At 39.8% G+C, this 19,206-nt stretch overlaps 1 protein-coding gene across 14 annotated transcripts in view; it reads left to right on the top strand.

Annotated features, from left to right (window-relative positions):
- Positions 1-18,978, top strand: part of pias1b (protein inhibitor of activated STAT, 1b) — a 30,703-nt gene extending 11,725 nt beyond the window's left edge. For 5 of the 14 annotated variants that reach the window (XM_027161458.2, XM_047822267.1, XM_027161451.2 and 2 more), the window contains 15 exons: positions 8,459-8,523; positions 10,466-10,913; positions 11,803-11,832; positions 12,125-12,209; positions 12,483-12,530; positions 12,910-13,000; positions 13,249-13,383; positions 13,496-13,601; positions 13,719-13,792; positions 14,270-14,430; positions 14,509-14,639; positions 14,956-15,145; positions 15,379-15,518; positions 15,724-15,764; positions 16,068-18,978. In XM_027161458.2, coding sequence (XP_027017259.1) covers positions 10,469-10,913; positions 11,803-11,832; positions 12,125-12,209; positions 12,483-12,530; positions 12,910-13,000; positions 13,249-13,383; positions 13,496-13,601; positions 13,719-13,792; positions 14,270-14,430; positions 14,509-14,639; positions 14,956-15,145; positions 15,379-15,518; positions 15,724-15,764; positions 16,068-16,349 — 1,959 coding nt within the window. In that variant the 5' untranslated portion in view covers positions 8,459-8,523; positions 10,466-10,468 and the 3' untranslated portion in view covers positions 16,350-18,978. Of the gene's footprint in view, positions 1-8,270; positions 8,524-8,556; positions 10,152-10,465; positions 10,914-11,802; positions 11,833-12,124; positions 12,210-12,482; positions 12,531-12,909; positions 13,001-13,248; positions 13,384-13,495; positions 13,602-13,718; positions 13,793-14,269; positions 14,431-14,508; positions 14,640-14,955; positions 15,146-15,378; positions 15,519-15,723; positions 15,765-16,067 lie in introns of those variants that run through there. The other 9 variants (XM_027161447.2, XM_027161445.2, XM_027161449.2 and 6 more) reach the window with 6 other exon arrangements.
- Positions 18,979-19,206: the final 228 nt, after the last annotated feature.

The following is a 19,206-nucleotide window of genomic DNA, read 5'->3' as shown; positions in this document are numbered from 1 at the left end:
TGTTGAACTCTAACATAAGACTAAAACATTACACAAGATCAGTAGCTGTTTTTACACACTGGGGTCACAGTATAAAGTTAATTCCAGTTCCTTTGTTTTTCTCAAATGTATTTTGAGGTTAGCATTTCGGTATTTATATATAATCCATGTGACTTTATGATAAAACTGAGGTGTCAGTAGCTGAAGCTCAATTATGTACATGCTTTATTTGCATCTTTCCAAACATTTCAAATCTTCCAAACAAACCTATTTATTTATTTCTTAGTGTGTACTTGGGAAATCCAGTACGCAAACTGTGATGCAGAGATGAAATTCAGTCAGTGTGGAGTAAGAGCTCCTAATTAATACTAATACTTCACAGCTGTTTAGCCTCTGTGTTCTCAAGTATTATTTTCCCACTGCAATTAACCAACTATAGTGATCAGCAAACCACAAATTAGCTAGCTGGAGCCAGCTTCCAGACTACACATGTTGGCTTGCCAAATTGTATCAGAACTGCACAATGCACATAGTCTACCAGGTTAAAATGAAATTTATTTCATTTGACTGCCACAGAAAAGGAGAGGTGATCCAGGACTAGACACTAAATTCTAAAGTCTCACTGGATAAACAATTGGGCCACACATGTTAATATGTGGCTTTTGGTCAGTACTGGTATTTTCATGTTAAATGTATGCTCAAACACAATAGAGACATATCAAACAAACACAATAAACACATGGACATTAACTTTGGCTGAAAAATTAACTTAAGCTGCAAGTCCAAGCTCTAACTTGCACAAGGTGATCATTGCATTGAAATATACCTACTGTCAGACGTGACACATCTTTTTCATGTTTTTTTCTTTGACTTCAGTGTTCATATATGTAATATGTGCGTTTGTCCCTAAACCAGCCACCACAGGTTTCTGAGCTGTCGTGTCTTTAGGCAGCTTAATCCATTATTAGAACATTTGTTAGTCACCGAGCTCATTTTAGTTATTTTTGATGCACTGACGAGGAGGGTTAAGATAAGATGTCTGCATTATAACATGCTCATGATTATTTATTTGATTGGGCAGTGTTCAGTGTTAATATTAACTAGTTAAACACTGAGAGGTTACACTGTGTGCATCACTTCACTGTGTTTGTCATGTAAAGTATAGTAACACTGAAACCGTTACTACAGTACAGTTAGCAGCAACATCTGCGGTCATGACAAACGGGAGAGATTTTTATGAATGACTTCTGACTTAAAATGTGAGAGCCTGTCATGTGAAAATGAAAAGTAAGAAGGAAAGCCAAATTCACTGGATGAAACAGGCCTTTTAACAGGAACACATCAATCATTCTGAGCTAGCTAGCCAGAAACCATTTGTGGCTTCTTCAGTATCTCCTTCCATTATATTATATAGGAAATATATTATTTTGGTATTATCTTAAGATGCCTTCTGACAGAAAAAATGCTGCTGTAAGCTACTCGAGGAAGAACATTTAATAACATGGGTTGTGCTGCCACGTTTTCTACATTGAAGATTATTCTGAAGGTTGTGAATAATTGTCTGTGGAGCTCTGGAGTTAATGTCAGCTGTCTGGCAAAAAAGGCAGTTGAAGGGGAAAAGCCGTTTATGTAATGATTTCTATGGTTCTCTGTTGTACTGGAAATTTGGGAATGGTTCTTTTGGCCATACTATTTGTAGGAATATATTTGAGCTGCGATATGACTTGTAATTTTAAAAACTCAAACTCTTTCAATCCTGACAGCTCTGACTGAGTTACTACCATTTACTTTTACAGGGATGACATTATGATTCAGAGCATCTCAGGAACATGATGTTTTAGCCATTTTCTTACCTATAACTTTTGTTTCACGAAAATCCTTCGTGCTAGCTTTTTTTCTATGAAAGTATAAATAGTCTAAACAGGACCTTAGGATAAAATGCTTTTTTAGTTGTAAAAATTAATGCCAAGGTTAGCAGATGAGTAGATTGAACTGACAAATGACCTTTTTCCATTCACTCATGAGCAGATTTATTATTATTTTTCTTTAACTTATTGCGTTCTGCCCTGCGATGGGTTGGCACTCCGTCCAGGGTGTATCCTGCCTTGATGCCCGATGACGCCTGAGATAGGCACAGGCTCCCCGTGACCCGAGGTAGTTCGGATAAAGCGGTAGAAAATGAATGAATGAATTATTGCGTTCTGAGTCTTTTGATGTCTATACTACAACTCAGATTTGTCAGTTCAGTAACATATTCAGTTTTGCAAGGTTAAGCTGTATTCAAATTCTATACGAGAAAACTTTCACAGGTTACTTTTGAGGTTTTTAGCTCTTTGTTAGCATGACATTTTATGGCGTTTTTGTTGGCATTAATAAACATAAATCACACGTGTGTATTCTTTTATATGGGTGATTGGCATTTGCCAATATACATTTGAGTATATAGAAAATAAGCATCACCCTGCAGTGACTAGTTTAATGATCTATGACACTTATATGGTCTCCAGGAAAATAAACAAGGCACGTTACCCCTGAGCTTCCTGGTTGCAGGATCATGCCACAGTCATAAGAAAGCAATGGGTTTTTGTTTGAAAGTGTTTTATTTTTGTATTTTTTTGTACTGCCTAGTGGTGCCTCAACACCTTTCTAATATACTGCAGATTTTGATGAATAATAAGCAGTGGCGTTTTTTTCACCTGTCTATGTCTTGAGGTGTGCTGTGGATCTGATAAGTGGTGTGGTGTGGTTACAAAGCCTAGCAGCACTGCTAGGTTTACTTCAGTTCTGTTTTCAGTGATTTGGTGCGGGTTTTTTATTCATATTGACATGTAGATGTTAAAACATACAAGTCTTAATCTAAGGCAATGGCAAAGTAAAATGGTAAAATCTTTTGATGACTTCTGTTTGTTAGCAAATGCAGAAATGCATTAATATTGTCTGAATACATTACTATTTATTTATTTATTTATTTATTTAAAACGTCTTTGATTAGTTTGTCAGAGTTTTGTGAAGTTTTTTGTCAGGGAATGAAAGTTAGAGAACTATTGTACTTTCTATGAGTTATAAGGGATGCACTGTGGTTAGGAACTGATTTGACATGGAGTATCTTCTGCATTGGGACTGTAGTCACCTCAGCTGACTGGAATAGATTGGCTTGTATCCCGTGTCTCTAGCTTTTGTTTCTTTCTCAGACATTTGTTTCATTATGGTGCCGTGGATGGCAGCCTCGGCATTACTCTCTCTCTTGTCTTATTTTATTAATTTTTCTTTTATTTAGCGTTAGTAGTGAATGAGACTCTCAACTTTAAGGTCAACCTCACGGTTGATGGAACACCTGATGCGGAGCACATCTGTTGGCTTTCGTTGTATTCTTTGACATGCTTCATTTTTAGATGGTAAAACAAGTTCCTCGTGCTAGCATGGCTAACAGTTACATTCATGTGACACAGTTTGCAAATCACTTTTGTCTGCTCTTTGTCAGCCTATGTAAACCCGAACCACGTCCATACCACTGATGTCGCGCCTCGTTTCACAACAAGTTCCTCCTCCTGCTCGGGATTGGTTTGTGGGATTTCTTTATCAGCATGCATGTCTTTCTCCATGTTTTTATGAAAAACCTGTAACGGTAGACATTTTATTCCGCGGAAACTGAATATACCGTCATACCGCCCGACCTTACCTACCGTGATAACTTACACTAGAGAAGAACTGCTTAACATTGGGCAGTTCACTCCAGACTTTTCACCAGTGTTCACAAACCCAGACAGTTTTTTGGAAATCTTAGTTGGAGGAGCAGCTGCGCTCTATGGAACATGGAGGAGACGCCGGTGAGGGAAGCGTATCGGTGCGCTAGTGAAGCTGCGACCGAGGGGTTTAGAACTAAGCTTCCATTGATTCACCTGTCGAATCTCCGCTCATTGCCGAACAAAATGGACGAACCGTTTCTTCTCAACAGAACAAACAAGTACTTTTCACGCTCTGCTGTTCTGTTTTACCGAAACTTGGCTCAGTCACTCAATCCCGGACAGTTGATTTCTTCTCTCGGGAAGAAATCTTCTTCTTTCCACTTACACCACACAGATCGCGTAACAGAGCTATCAGGTAAAATGAAAGCCGGCGGAATCTGCTTCTACATTAACGAACGTTGGTGTACAAATGTCACAGTGCTGAATAAATACTGCAGCCCAAACCTGGAATCACTGTTCATAAACTGTAAATCCTTTTAAATCGCCGCGGGAATTCTGCTCATTCATTCTGACCGGAGTTTACATAACACCGCAGGCCAACGTGAGTGATGCACTGCAAAACCTGGCAAACCAAATATCAGGCTTGGAGCAAAATAATCCAGATTCTCTTAACATCCTTGGAGACTTTAACAGAGCAAAACTAACACTTGAACTTCCAAAATACAGACAGCATATCAATTGTCTTACAAGGGAGAAAAATACACTGGATCATTGCTACACAATTCTTAAGGACGCATATCACTCTGTACCCAGGGCAGGTTTGCCAAGACTGTATGTTGGAATAAGATGGGAACTCTGATCACTGCTTGGTTGGTTCATCTTATTCCAACATATAGGCAGAAACTAAAATCTACTAAGCCTGTAGTAAAAACGGTGAAGAGATGGACCACTGCGGCAAAGCAGGAAATACAAGACTTTTGTCTGCACTTATTGGAGTATCTTTGAGGCTGGAACTGATAGCCTGGATGAAATGACTGACACCGTGACATCGTACATCAGTTTTTGTGAAGGTGTGTGTGTGTGCCAACCAAAATCTTCTGCAAATACAGTAACAACAAGCCATGGTTCACAGCCAAACTGAGAAAACTTTGACATGCCAAGGAAGATGCCTACAGAAGGGAGGACAAAACTCTGTATAAGCAGGCCAGGAACCTGCTGACAAAGGAGATCAGAATAGCCAAAAGAATCTACTCTGAAAATCTGAAAAACATGTTTTCAGATAACAACCCTGCATCAGTGTTGAAAGGCCTGCAAGACATCACAAACTTCAAGAGTCCACCTCCCACTGAAGCAAACAAAGACCTGGCTGACGACCTCAACATCTTCACACCTCCCATCCAACCCAGCCCACTGACTGACATCTCAGCTCTGGGAACACCATTAACAACTCCTCCCAGCAATCAAGTTGCACTCACAATTTGTGAAGAGGATGTGAATCGGCTCTTTCATGCCCCTTTTCCACCAAGGCAGTTTGAGTGCTGGTTCAGAGCTTAATTTAGAACCAGTTCTTTCTGTTTTGACAGCCAAAGCACTGGCTCTGAACCTGGAAAAGTGGTTCTTAAGTAGCACCAAAACGTTGCTGGTCTAGACTTAAGAACCCCTTGCATCAGTAGCTGTGGGTGGGGTTACTGTTAGCACCTTTGATAATGTACTTTAAGTATACTAATGTTTAATACACTTTTACTCTACCGCAATATGATCAATTATCAGCACACATGAAAGTAGTTAGCTCCATGCTAAGGCTACCTTTTTTCTGTGTTAATGATAAAATAATGTCATGCACTTTCTCGATTACAACCTCCGTTTATACAGATTAAATGGAGCTGCATGTACACGTTGGATTAGCCATGTTTGGGTGCAAATGTAGGTTCACAAAGCCATAAGCATTAACAGCAATTGTTAACAATTGTTAACAACATAAGCAACATAAGCAATTGTTGTGTTTGCCGTTTCTGGGAAACGTGACGTGTATACAGTGACGTCAGACTAGGCTCTGTGATGGCCCTCTAGCCAATGGAAAGGCAATCCGGTTCTTAGAATTTTCGCCAGTGGAACCAACTTTGAACCAGCACCTGGTTCTTCCCGGTGGAAAAGGGGCATCAGAGACAGAAGACAAGGAAAGCTCCCGGCCCAGACGGGGTCTCCCCCTCCTGACTTAAAGCATGTGCTGTTCAACTGGCTCCTATCTTCACCCATATCTTCAACAGATCACTGGAGCTGTGTGAAGTCCCCTCCTGCTTTAAACTCTCCACAATCATCCCGGTCCCCAAGAAACCCTCCATCACTGTACTGAATGACTACAGGCCTGTCGCTCTGTTGCTTTGTACACCTGGTCGCTTCATGCATTTTCTGTGATCGGATAGCTATCCAATCGTAACAAGACCAGGTCTAAATGCCCTCCTAAATGTTTTTGAGACGGATATAAATCCGATCGTTCAAACCACTTCAGGAGGTGGTCTGGGACGAATTTCAGATTAAACTGGACAGGTGTAAATGAATGTGGATGTTCAAGCCACATACGTCAGCGCTATACTCCTCCCAAACGGAAGTACGTCACTCGCAAGTGATCTTTTACTCAGGTGTCTCGTTGGGTCTTAAAATCCACTGCTGCCGCCAGCGAAACTGCAGCAAACAGTAAATGCTGTTTTTTTGTAGCATGACTGCCGTAACAAGTTTTTTCGTCTTCTTTTTGATTGCATTCTGAAAACCGCAAACACCAAAGTGTTTCATTTCAATTAACCCGGAAATGAGGTAAAATATATTTGCATTTTGGGCGGGAGTAGAAAGATCGGATTGATATCCGATTTGCCAAGACACATTAATGTAGCCTAATGTAAATGGAACAGTTTTAACAAATCAGATAGCTATCGGATCAGAAATAAAAAAAAATAAAAAAAATGAAGTTGCCAGGTGTAAAAGGCCATCTGACATCTGTTGTAATGAAGACCTTTGAACAGCTGGTATTGGCCCACCTAAAGACAGAAACAGAACAGATGCTGGATCCCCTACAGATCAGTGGACGACACAGTCAAGATTGGACTGCACTACATTCTGCAACACCTGGACTGACCAAGGACATACGCCCGGATTCTGTTTGTCGACTTCAGTTCGGCTTTTAATACAATAATTCTGGAAATTCTCCACTCCAAACTCCTAAGGCTCACTGTACCACCTTCCATATGTCAGTGGATCACCAGCTTCCCGACAGACAGGAAACAACAGGTGAGACTGGGAGGTGTCACCTCCAGCATTCGGACAATCAGCACTGCCGCTCCACAGGGATGTGTCCTCTCCCCACTGCTATTCTCCCTCAACACTAATGACTGCACTTCAAGTGACCAAACTGTTAAACTCCTGAAATTTGCAGATGATACTATGCTCATCGTTCTCATCCAAGATGGCGATGAGTCTGCATACCGGCAGGAGGTGAAGTGACTGGTGCTATGGTGCAGTCAGAACAGTCTAGAGCTAAACACCATCAAAACTGTGGAGATGATAGTGGACTTTATGAAAGACCCCTCAACACTACTCCCCCTCACAATATCAAACAGCCCGGTGTCATCTGTGGAGGCCTTCAAGTTTCTGGGCACTACCATTTCCCAAGACCTGAAATGGGAGTGCAACATAAACTCCGTCATCAAAAAGGCCCAGCAGAGGATGTACTTTCTATGCCAACTAAGGAAGTATGGTCTACCACAAGAGCTGTTGATGCTGTTCTACAATGCAGTCATTGAATCTGTCCTGTGCACATCCATCACCATCTGGTTTGGTGCAGCAACAAAACAGGACAGAAACGGACTGCAACGTGCAGAAAAAATAATTGGTGCCCCCCTGCCCACTCCCCAGGACTTGTACGACACAAGAACCAGAAATCGGGCAGGAAAAATCACCATTGACCCTTCACACCCTGGACACAGCCTCTTTCTCTTTCACAACTTATTTGGGGCAGTAGTGGCCTAATGGTTAGAGAGTCTGATTCGTAACCCAAAAGGTTGTGGGTTCGAGTCTCGGGCCGGCCACGACTGAGGTGCCCTTGAGCAAGGCACGAAACCCCCCCAACTGCTCCCCAGGCGCCGCAGCATAAATGGCTGCCCACTGCTCCGGGTGTGTGTGTTCACTGCTGTGTGTGTGCACTTTGGATGGGTTAAATGCAGAGAACAAATTCTGAGTATGGGTCACCAGCCGTATGTCACGTCACTTTCAGCTCCTCCCTTCTGGCAGGCGCTACAGAACTTTGCTTACCAAAACTGCCAGACACAGGAACAGTTTCTTTCCCCTTATCACCCTGATCAACAACTCACCATAATTATATTCACTGCTTCATATCTATAAGTACTACATTATCAGGACTGTCCGTCATCAAATCATCTGTATATTTTACACACACTACTGCTGCTATATATTGTACAATATTATTTGTACTCCCACACTTTATGTACATAACATATTCTATATTTATATTTAATACTCCTTCTGTCTATATTGTATCTCATCATCTGCATTGTCTTGTATAGTTTGTATAGCATAATGATATTGATGTCTGTACTTTTGAGAGTCACAAACAGCTGGAACCAAATTCCTTGTGTGTGTCAACACACTTGGCCAATAAACCTGATTCTGATTAGAGGAGGAGCGTCTGAGTGTAGCCTCACTGTATTAGACAACATGTTTGTGCTTGTGGGGGATGGGAGGTTTTAATAAAAATGTGTTTGTGTTCATGTTTACATGAATAGTCCTGCTGGCAATAAACTGGCAAGAAGAGAGTGGTCGCAAAGATGGAGAAATGTGAGCTGCTAAGGTCTGTAGTTTTTTGTTTTCATTGGAGGTTTGTTTCATTGCTTTTGTTACGAAAGCTCACTGGTTCGAGTTTAGATTCAGTCTACCCCTCCCCCAATATCTCCCAATCTCTCCTCACTCCTGGGCCAGTTTTAATAGAAACCAAATGTTGGGTGTTAGAAAGTTTAGTTAAAATGCCAAAGAAGTGTAAGCACTTTAGTGATTTTTGGTTAAATGTTTTTTCTTGTCTTTTTGAAGTTCCTGCAAAAGGAATTTCTTATGTTTGCATTTTCCTAGATTTATTACACATGACCTTGTGCTTGTATGACTTGTTTAGAATATAAACTGCATTGTAATAGGCCTGAAAGTTAAACTGAGATAAGCTTTGTCTGTGGAACAGTACAAAACTGTCAGTAAATTGGTTTGGATGATTTCAAGTTTTGGCATGTACAGTACCATGCAAAAGTTTTAGGAAGGTGTGAGGAAATGCTGTAAAGTAAGAAGGCTTTAAAAACATATGTTTATTAATTGTTTGATTTGATCAATTTACAAAAAGCAAAGTGAGCAAACAGAAGAAAATTAAAGTAATATTTGGTGTGACTACCCTTTGGCTTCAACATCTTGGATACTTTGTACACTTGCACAAAATCAGGGACTTTGTAGAATCAGAATCTGGTGTATGATTAACCAACAATACCAAACAGGTTCTAATGATCATCAATTTCACATGTAGGTTGTAACACAGCCACTGACTGGAACAGAAACAGCGGTGTAGGAGGCTTAAAACAGGGTGATGAACAGCCAAACTGTTCCTGAGACAGGGCAAAGCAACAATACACAGGCTAGTTATACTGCATCAACAAGGTCTCTTCCAGGCAAAGATTTCAGGTTGTGCTATTTTGAAAAAAGCACAAAGAAACGGCCAATTTTGGTTACCATAGACACAGTGGTCAGCCATGGAAACTTAATGCAGCAGATGAGACACATCATGCTTACTTCCCTTTGGAATCAGTAGATGTCCAGCAGAGCCATCAGTAAAGAACTTTCAGAAACCAGTGGGTCCCAGGTACACTCATCCATGAGAAGTCTGGACAGAAACGGTGTTCATGAAAGAAATACAGCCAAAAATGTATACCTCCAACATAGGCTAACAACTCAACTATGCATGAAACCATAGGAACTGTTGTGAAGAAAATGGCAGCAGGGACTCTGGACTGATGAGTCAAAATATTTGCTTTTTGTTGGCAGTTAGTTTGTTTCCTGAAGGGTTGGAGAATGTCTGCAGGTAACAGCGAAGCATGGTGGAGGTTCCTTGCAAGTTTCAGGCTGCATTTCTGCAAAGGGAGATGGAGATTTGGTCAGGAGTTATGGTGTCCTGAATACTGAGAAATACAGGCGGTTATTTTTCCATCTCGCAATACCATCAGGGAGGTGTCTGATTGGCCCTAAATTTATTCTGCAGCAGGACAACAACCCCAAACATACAGGCAATCTAATTAAGAACTATTTTCAGCATAGAGAAGAACAAGGAGTCCTGGATGTGATGGTTTGGCCCCCACAGAGCCCTCGTCTCAACATCACTGAGTCTGTCTGGGATTACATAAAGAGACATAAGGATTTGAGGCAGCCTACATCCACAGAAGATCTGTGGTTAGTTCTCCAAGATTTTTGGAACAAGCTACCTGCAGAGATCCTCACCACACCAAATATTGATTTGATTTGGATTCCCTTCTGTTCATTTACCTTCTATTTTGTTAATTGATTTACACACTATTTAACTAACCTAAAATAATAATTTCTATTTTTTAAATCATTTTACTTTACAGCGTTTTCCAAATCTGCACAGTTTTGATTTTAAATCATGATCATAAGTTGGAACAAAAACAAATTTTTCTGCTGCAATACTACCAGAGCACAGTGAAAGTTAAGTTAATTTTTTTCTGTTCCCTCCTTTGGCTTAACAGCAAATGGTGATGAGCCTGCGTGTCTCTGAACTGCAAGTACTCCTAGGATACGCTGGTCGCAATAAGCACGGGAGAAAGCACGAACTATTGACCAAAGCACTCCACTTGCTGAAAGCTGGCTGCAGCCCTGCTGTACAGATGAAGATCAGGGAGCTGTACCGCCGCCGCTTCCCCACAAAAATGGTGTCCCCGACAGACCTCTCTCTCTCTGGGGTCCACTCTACAACAGGTGTAGCTTCTGCAGGTTTGCCTGCTAGCCTCACCCAACTCGGGTTTGACAGCCACGGCGCACCTTCGCCTCTGCTGCCTGTCTCTCTCCTGGGGCCCAAGCATGAGCTCGGCCTTCCACACCTTCCCTCTGCCCTGCATCCTGTTCATCCAGACGTCAAGCTTCAAAGGCTTCCTTTCTATGATGTGCTGGATGAACTGATCAAGCCCACCAGTCTGGGTAAGTAATTTCCTCCCACCCATTCTGTATTTTTCTACTTGGTGTGCATGACTTCAAGGTGCTCTCAAAATTATTTATGACCGGATAAAATCCAGTGAGGCTATATATAGCTCTCGTGCTAAAATTAACGGATGCGGTATCATTGGAAAAAAACAGTGTTGTACATATTTGGGTCCACTCACAAGCTATCAGATTTCGTAAGCCTGAGTTCATGTGCATGTTGGAAATAAACAGGGTTTAAATATACCTTATTGAATGTTTGAGCTTTAAAAGTATGAAAATTTGGGTGCGGCATAACCGTAACCACATGACATTACATGACCTCATGACATTACATGAACTGAAACTGGCTTAAATTCTTGGTCTATAACCTTGTTCTATATTTCTGTATCTCATTCTGTAAAAATACTACAAAATAAAACCTCAGAATTAAATAATATAACTGTGGTCATTAATATGTATCTTAAATTAAAATTAAATTAAACTTTTTAACAAATGAAAACTACATGCATGTGAGAGTGTAGTTTATGGACGTTCCTGTGGTTCAGCAGGTTTAGGCAAAATACCCAGCACAAAAAAAAAAAACTACGCACAAGCCTTCATTTAGTAAACTTAAATCCCTGCTGATGATGGGGTATCTCAAAACAAAACCTTGTAAGAGAGTTTCAGCACAAGTTCTAATACAAAAGCAGTTCCAGCTGAGACGTTCAGCATAATTTTTGTCCAAATGTCAGTAATATGTCTAGTCCCTCATCACTCATCACATTTTTACAAACATGTATTTGCCACATCTTTGGTTGCAAATAAATGGTTCGGAATAAACATTTAACATTTTAGTCTTTATTGAATGTATGAATGAATAATTTTCTTTCTCTCTCTTTTCTTCAAGTTCTTCCTTACTATAAGCAGATTAAATTGAGTAAGTTCTTTTTGAACATGTACAGTTTGAATTGCATTTTCAGTGGTATGTCACCGAAGAAAATCAGTAAATTGGTTCTTGTCTTTGTGCTTTTGGTCAGAAATAATGTTCTTCAAAAAAAGCTTTCAAAATATCAACATACTGCCTCACATAACTGTAAAAAAACAAAAACAAACAAAAAACCACGTATCCCTCGCACATCAACTACTATTTTACTATTTCAGTGAAACATTTCTCATGATTTATTTGCCTAATTCCATTGCACACTGTTATTATTGTTTTTTTTTTCCAGCCTCGGACAACAATCAGAGGTTTCAGGAAACATGTTTTGCATTTGCATTGACGCCACAGCAAGTCCAACAGATCAGCAGCTCAATGTAAGTAGTAACTTGATTTGCTTACCATGGTTAGAAACCATAAGAGAGTTCAAGTTTGTAAATCAGAAGGGATACGAATAGTACATAGTATTTAATATGAATGGGAAATCTGGGTAGGCATGCAGAATTATTCGGTAGTTTTATAAGAAGTTCGGATAAAGCGGTAGAAAATGAATGAATGAATTTAATACCTATTCTACACATTTTAGTAGTTTCAAACATGCTGTTTTTTCTCCTCTTTTTCTCTCACTCCTTCCCTTGTCTGTTTCTTAGGGACATCTCTGGGACCAAATGTGACTTTTCAGTACAAGTTCAGTTAAGGTATGATGATCAAAATTTCTAACCCTAACCCTTTTTTCATCTCTAGAGAAACACACAAGACAATTTATAAAAGTAGCCTTTTTATTCGAAATGATTATATTAATATTATTAATATTCTAAATTGCATTATTTCATTATTTTCCCTATTTCCTAAACGGCGAGTGAGAAGAATGAGAGAGGAAACAACCACACATTGCTCAGTTTTACAATGCACATGAAAGCTACAGCTTGCTTCTTATTAGTTCCTAACTGTTTAGTTTGTTTTTACTTTCCTATGCTTTTGCTGTTTAGGTTTTTGTGAGCCAGTGAAGATTGTTCCCACACATTTGTTAGTTGGCCCCATATCACACACAGTTCACATCTGCTTTATCTTTCGCAGGTTTTGCTTATCAGAGACGAGTTGTCCTCAGGAAGACCATTTCCCACCAAACCTCTGTGTGAAAGTGAATGGAAAGCCCTGTAACCTCCCTGTGAGTCTAAGCTTGACAAAATCATGTACAAAAACATTTCATCTGGTTGTGAAGAAAGCCAAGCTTTCACTTGACAAGTTCAGGAACAAAATGTTCTTAATTGAACTTCAGATGAGATTCAATGCCGCACCAAATATCTATTGGCTCTTTAGCCAGTGAATAACCTGGTTGATTAGATTCTTTTAATAAAAAATAACTGTTAATAACTGTTTTGTCATGCAGTTATTAATCTTTCTGATTGTCTTTAGGGCTATCTTCCTCCAACTAAAAACGGAGTAGAGCCAAAAAGACCAAGCAGACCCATCAACATTACCTCTCTGGTCCGATTATCCACAACAGTCCCCAACACTATTGTGGTATCTTGGACATCAGAAATCGGCAGGGTAAGCAGTGAGACAGTTGGTGCTACCAGTCAACATTGCTTTATTCAAGTCTATGATCGATACAGCACTGAATCTGCATCTCAAGAAAGGGTGTCGTCTCTTGTTTCTTTAGAGTTATTCCATGGCAGTGTACCTCGTCCGACAGCAGTCCTCTACAGTTTTGCTACAGAGACTACGGTCGAAAGGCATCAGGAACCCAGACCACTCAAGAGCACTCAGTGAGTCCAGTAGTGGAAATATTTTGAATGATGTATGGCTGAAGATGCTATGCTTGGTGTATTTGTATTTCTTGTGCTCAGTCATTAATCATAAAATGCTCTTTTACATTTCAACAGTCAAAGAGAAGCTGACGGCTGACCCTGACAGTGAGATCGCTACCACTAGTCTGAGAGTCTCCCTTCTCTGTCCGGTATGCAAGCTCTCTTTGTTGTAGTGATAATGATGCACAGATAAGCATCTATAAAAAGAAAATGTAAATACTGTATATATGGTGGACACGCTATGAAGAAATATCTTGACTTTGATCTTGAATTTGAAACAGCCCTGTTTCTGCCTTACATCTTTAACTTGGCACATAGTTAGTTAATTGTGCAACAGCTACACAATACTGACACATTCTTAAACATTATGAACCAAATTGATGATGGAAGATGACTTTATTGGTCATCCATATCCCAACTTGTTAGGAAGATGGGCTCAGAGTTCAGGGTCAACCATGATATGGTGCCCTTGGAGCAGAGAGGGTTATGGGCCCTTCAGTGCTAGGGCTTGAAAATCTGACCTTTTGATTAGTAACCCAGAGCCTTGAGCATAAATCTATGACTGCCCACTCTAATGCTTGTCTGATTTGGTTATGATTGTGCATGTACCTGTATACACGTGACAGCTGGGGAAGATGCGGCTGATGGTTCCGTGCCGAGCGCTGACGTGCTCACATCTGCAGTGCTTTGACGCTACACTCTACATCCAAATGAACGAAAAAAAACCCACCTGGGTTTGTCCAGTCTGTGACAAGAAGGCCCCATATGAACACCTCATCATCGATGGGTCAGTGTTGCAAATTGCTCTGTAAATATTAGTAATGAGTTGCTCAGTTATTCAGGAAGCTGATTTTGTTATGTGCAGATTGTTCATGGAGATCTTAAACAGCTGTGTAGACTGTGATGAGATCCAGTTTAAGGAGGATGGAAGCTGGGCACCTATGATATCCAAAAAGGTGGTGCAGGAGGTGTCTGCTTCCTCCAACGGCTTAGAGGGTATGCCCTGCTAACGCTCACTTTCCTGTCCATCAATTGAGTTAATATGGCAACACTTTAGATGTGTATCGACTTTGTTGCTTTACTCATTTTTTAACGGCAACTGTTCATTTCTGGAGTAGTTCTGAAGTGCTGTGGATTTTAAATAGATGAACATTTTTAGCAATCTGGGACAATATGTTGAGATAAATATTATTAAAACTCAATTGAGTTCAGTGTGTAGAACCAAAGTAATTGTATATAATATATTACTTAACTTTTATTACTAGAATCTAAATTAAGCTTGTTGATTATTTTTGGGCTGTGTTTTGTGCAGGTTCATGTCGACCAGTGCTGTCTGAGCACAAAAACAGCTCATCCTACACTAGCGGTAGCAACAGTAAAAAAGTGGAAGTGATTGACCTTACACTGGACAGCTCCTCAGAAGATGACGATAACGATGAAGAGCCTCCGCCTAAACGGCCCTGTCCTTCACTTTCGCCCGCTTCACCACCTGTCACTAAAGGGTTAGTCTTTGTTACAGCACACACATTTACTTTAACTGAATGATGAGGCGTTTAAAAGCCTGGTGACATGGATATAAACTGTGTGAAACTTTTCCTTTCCCCTGTATACAAGGCACTAACATTTGTTTATGTTTATTGTTTAACTAGCTGTTTATTAATTGAGCGCATTTTCTTTTTTATTTGTACAACTCAGTTTTACCGTTTATCGTTTATTTATTTATTTTTCCCAACAGCGTGTTAAATCTTCACCATCAGGCATCGCCAGTGACGCGAGCTCCAAGCATGCCAGCAGTGGAGACAAACTACATTCCCCCTCCACCACCTCTCATTCAGGACTACCGCCACTATTACCACACACCCAGTGACCTGTCAGGTATGAGGCCAGATGCATGAGTGTATGTGGCTTAGGGGCTTTTTGTGTTCCTAGTTTTATAAAAGAGCAGTAAACCCTGCTTGGTGATTTTCCCTGTTGCCTTCCTTATTACATAGGAATCTTTACTCATTCCAGTAGTTTTGGCCTGATAGCTATTCAGACTTGTTCCTGATTTCTGTTGTTTATGTTCTTTGTTTTTCCACAGATCTGAATTTCTTTTCATTTTTACCAGGGGAAAATCATCCGGTAAGCCCCATCCCTAACTTGTGCTGTAAAGTTTCCCTGTAAGGGAACATGTAAATGAATGAGAACATTTTTCTGTATGCATGGTTCATCTAGGTGTCTAAGGTGTCCAAGTTCATAAGACAAAAATATATAGCATTTGATATTTCCCAAACACTGACAGTGGAGACTCTAAATGCTATTAATAATTTTTTTTTACACATATTGCCTTATGATTGTATGGCTGGCATGCAGGTCATTTTGAACCAGTTATAAAGTTTTAGAACTTACAATAACATTAAAACTCTTCTGTTTTTCCACCACCAGCATTACAGCATGGTGATGGCAGCCGCAGCTGCAGCATCTGCCTCAGCGTCAACATCAGAAGATCACGAGCTTCTCCGCTTCTTGCCCTATAACTCCTCACCGCTGTACCTTGAGCAAGCAGGCACCGCGCCGAGCAGTTCACTGGCACCACCCAATGGCAGCGCAGGCAGCAGTAGCAGCCTGCGGGACAGCCATGGGCACAGCAGTGTTTCACGTTCACGGTCGGACACAGCTGCCTCAGTCATATACGGCTCCATGCCGGACGTCATCTCGCTCGACTGAGCACACAGGCACAGCAACCCAAAGACTGTCGATGTGGGCTATCTGCACCATCCATGGGAGACTAGAGAAGCCTGGTGCGCTTCCTGAGGATTTCGAGATGAATGAGGCAGAAGGAAAAGAGGGGTGGTGAAAAAGAGGACAAAAAACTTTGTAAAAAAGATGATGATGAAAAAGAAAACGCTGTACAGAGAAGAAATATCTATTTTTAGTTTTACTTTTGTATATAAACAATAGGACGCTGCCCGCCCAGTGAGTGACTTCGGTTCATATATTTTTTGTGTGAATACTGAAGGTGTTTTTTCACTTCTCCATGTGCTGTCCCTTGACTTAAACTTATTCTGTATCTTTTATACTCTTTTTGCTATTTTATTTCACCTCAAACACTTACACACTTCAATCCCAGTCATTTTGATCTTTTTTGAGGGGTCAGTATGTTATTTAACGACACTTTGTTGTGCAGGTAATTTATGATGCTTTTAAGTTATGTAGTTTGTATGCTGTATAAAATCATTTCCTGATGCCATTACAGGATCTAGCCATGAGGCATGCTCAGAACGCCAGACACCTCTTATTCCAGCTTTGCATTTACCTCCATCTAACAATCAGTAAAGTATGTGAAAGAGAGGTTTTTTCCAGATATTTATGCAGAGATCATGTTGCACACATCTCCCAGCTTATGAAACTAAATTATTATGATAATTATTTGAAGCTTCATAGTTTGCTATGAAGAATTTATCAACTGGGGAGAAATGTAATTGAAGGTTTGGTACTATAGTGCGATACATTTATGAAGTGAAGCGGTTAACCTAAGAAGTATATGTAGCTCCAGAAGGTTTTCGGATTTTCTGTCAGAAGACTAATTGAAGGTCAAGTGGTTTGTCCACCTTCAGTTATTACAAAACAATAAAATCAGATCTTGATTCAAACCATCATGCACCAGAATTTGGGAAACCCAAATGTTGTTAAAGATACTGTTGTCTGTGTAGCTTATAGTGAAAAACACTGTATTGCAGAGATCAGAGATTAAGAGCGATGACACTGGGAGCAGGAAATGGTTAACGCCCATTGCAGTCTGTGTTGGAACCTGCTGTTTCCTGCATTTTCTCTGCATGAAGATGTGTCATGTGCTACTCTTCCACAACGTCAAGTTTTCAGGACTGTGATAATCAATCCTTTAAAGTTATAGAATAACATTTTGACGATTTAATTTTTTATTTTATTTTTTTCACATTGACTAAATATAAACTTGGATGACTGGGTCATAAATTCTACATGTACATACAAAAGAACTTGACCGTTAGACCTATTTTCAACCAAATTAACGTTTTTAAAATTCTGGTGCAGACGTTTTCCATTTTAGTATTTATTTTAATTGGCTTGGAGTTGGTTTTTCAAACCTTTGGAAAAGTGTGCCTGGTCATATCGCTTGGTCCTATACATCTCTCTCTGGCATGCAGAAACCTAGCAGAAAAAAATAGGTTTCTTCTTCCTGGTGTTCAGCTTCATGTTTCCATGTAGAAAGAAGGATTTTATTTGTCAGAATGATTAAGTATCATTTTTAAGATGATCTTTCAGTTTTTTATTTAAATGTTTTATTTTTCCTGGTGACGTCACAGCCACGCCATCCTTGCCGCCTCCACCCCTTACTCCTCTTTGTTAAAAACTGAACTTATTTATTTTTAATCTATATATTTTTAGTATTTGTTTGACAATTATGCTTTACTGTCATCATACATTTATTTCAATATGAATTATTTAAGAGCCCTTGCCACATGCATTGTAACAAGCATCCTGTTATTTTTTTTTTATTTGTGTTCCTTGTTCTGTTTTACTGATTTCTGTCTGTTCTGTACGTTAATTCCATCTCCACAATCTATGGTTGTGTCAGATTTTACGATTTCGTTGCAAATTAAACACTTAAAGATGAAAGCCGGCTGCGTGTGGACAAACTCCGGCTGAATTGTTAGGACCCACTGAGAAATGTGTAATTTTTGTGTTTATCCACTGACTTCTTATGCACAGCGGTTACTACCTGTATAAATGTGTAAGCTTTCATCAAAATCCATCTGTTTTCTGCAGGCCAACATTTATACATGTAGTACATGCTAATTCAACTGAAGTGAATAAATATTTGAATAAAAGGATATTGTGCACTGAGGGACCACGACTTGATTCTGAGAACTGTTCTTCAAGAGAAAAGTCTGCACTGGAAAATGAATATTGGTGAGGCATTAGATTACACTGAACTGAAGCCCTAAAAATGAAGCAGCCCATATCTAGGTTCCCGGTAGAAGCACTGTTTTTTTTTTAATATATATTTTTCTAAAGAAATGACGCAGACCGTGCTGTAATCGACTGACACTCAAACCGTTCCAGGTTTCCTACCACTAGAGAAGAGACTTAGCCCATTTTAGCTGTACTGGTAAGACTGGTGTGCATGAGATCTCTCTGCCTTAAATTCTTTTCTTTGCTTTTTTTTCTCATGAAAGAAATCATTATGTACATCAAGCCACTATCAGTTTGTACAAAACATCAAATTATTTATTTGATTTGGGATACATTGTTTACCTAATGAATGTTAATTGTTTATGTAGAGAGTGGTTTAGCTGTAATAAAACACATGCAACTATGTACTATTTCTGTCTTTATTCGAAATATATGCTCTTATTTATTTATTTTTTTTACATGGCACTGTTTGTGGATCTACGTTTGGGATAAGTTGTTTTCAGGTCTCAGTAAATATATGCACAAACCACTGAAGAAACAAATACCTTTGATTAAAGTAATGGCCAACATCCAAACCACAGGAAATCAGCACAGCAGCGGAGGTTGTGTCAGTTCCTCCAGGGCTGCAGTT

The sequence above is a fragment of the Tachysurus fulvidraco genome, chromosome 13, assembly GCF_022655615.1.
Source record: "Tachysurus fulvidraco isolate hzauxx_2018 chromosome 13, HZAU_PFXX_2.0, whole genome shotgun sequence".
Lineage (NCBI taxonomy): Eukaryota > Metazoa > Chordata > Actinopteri > Siluriformes > Bagridae > Tachysurus > Tachysurus fulvidraco.
This window is presented reverse-complemented; position numbering and strand designations above follow the sequence as displayed.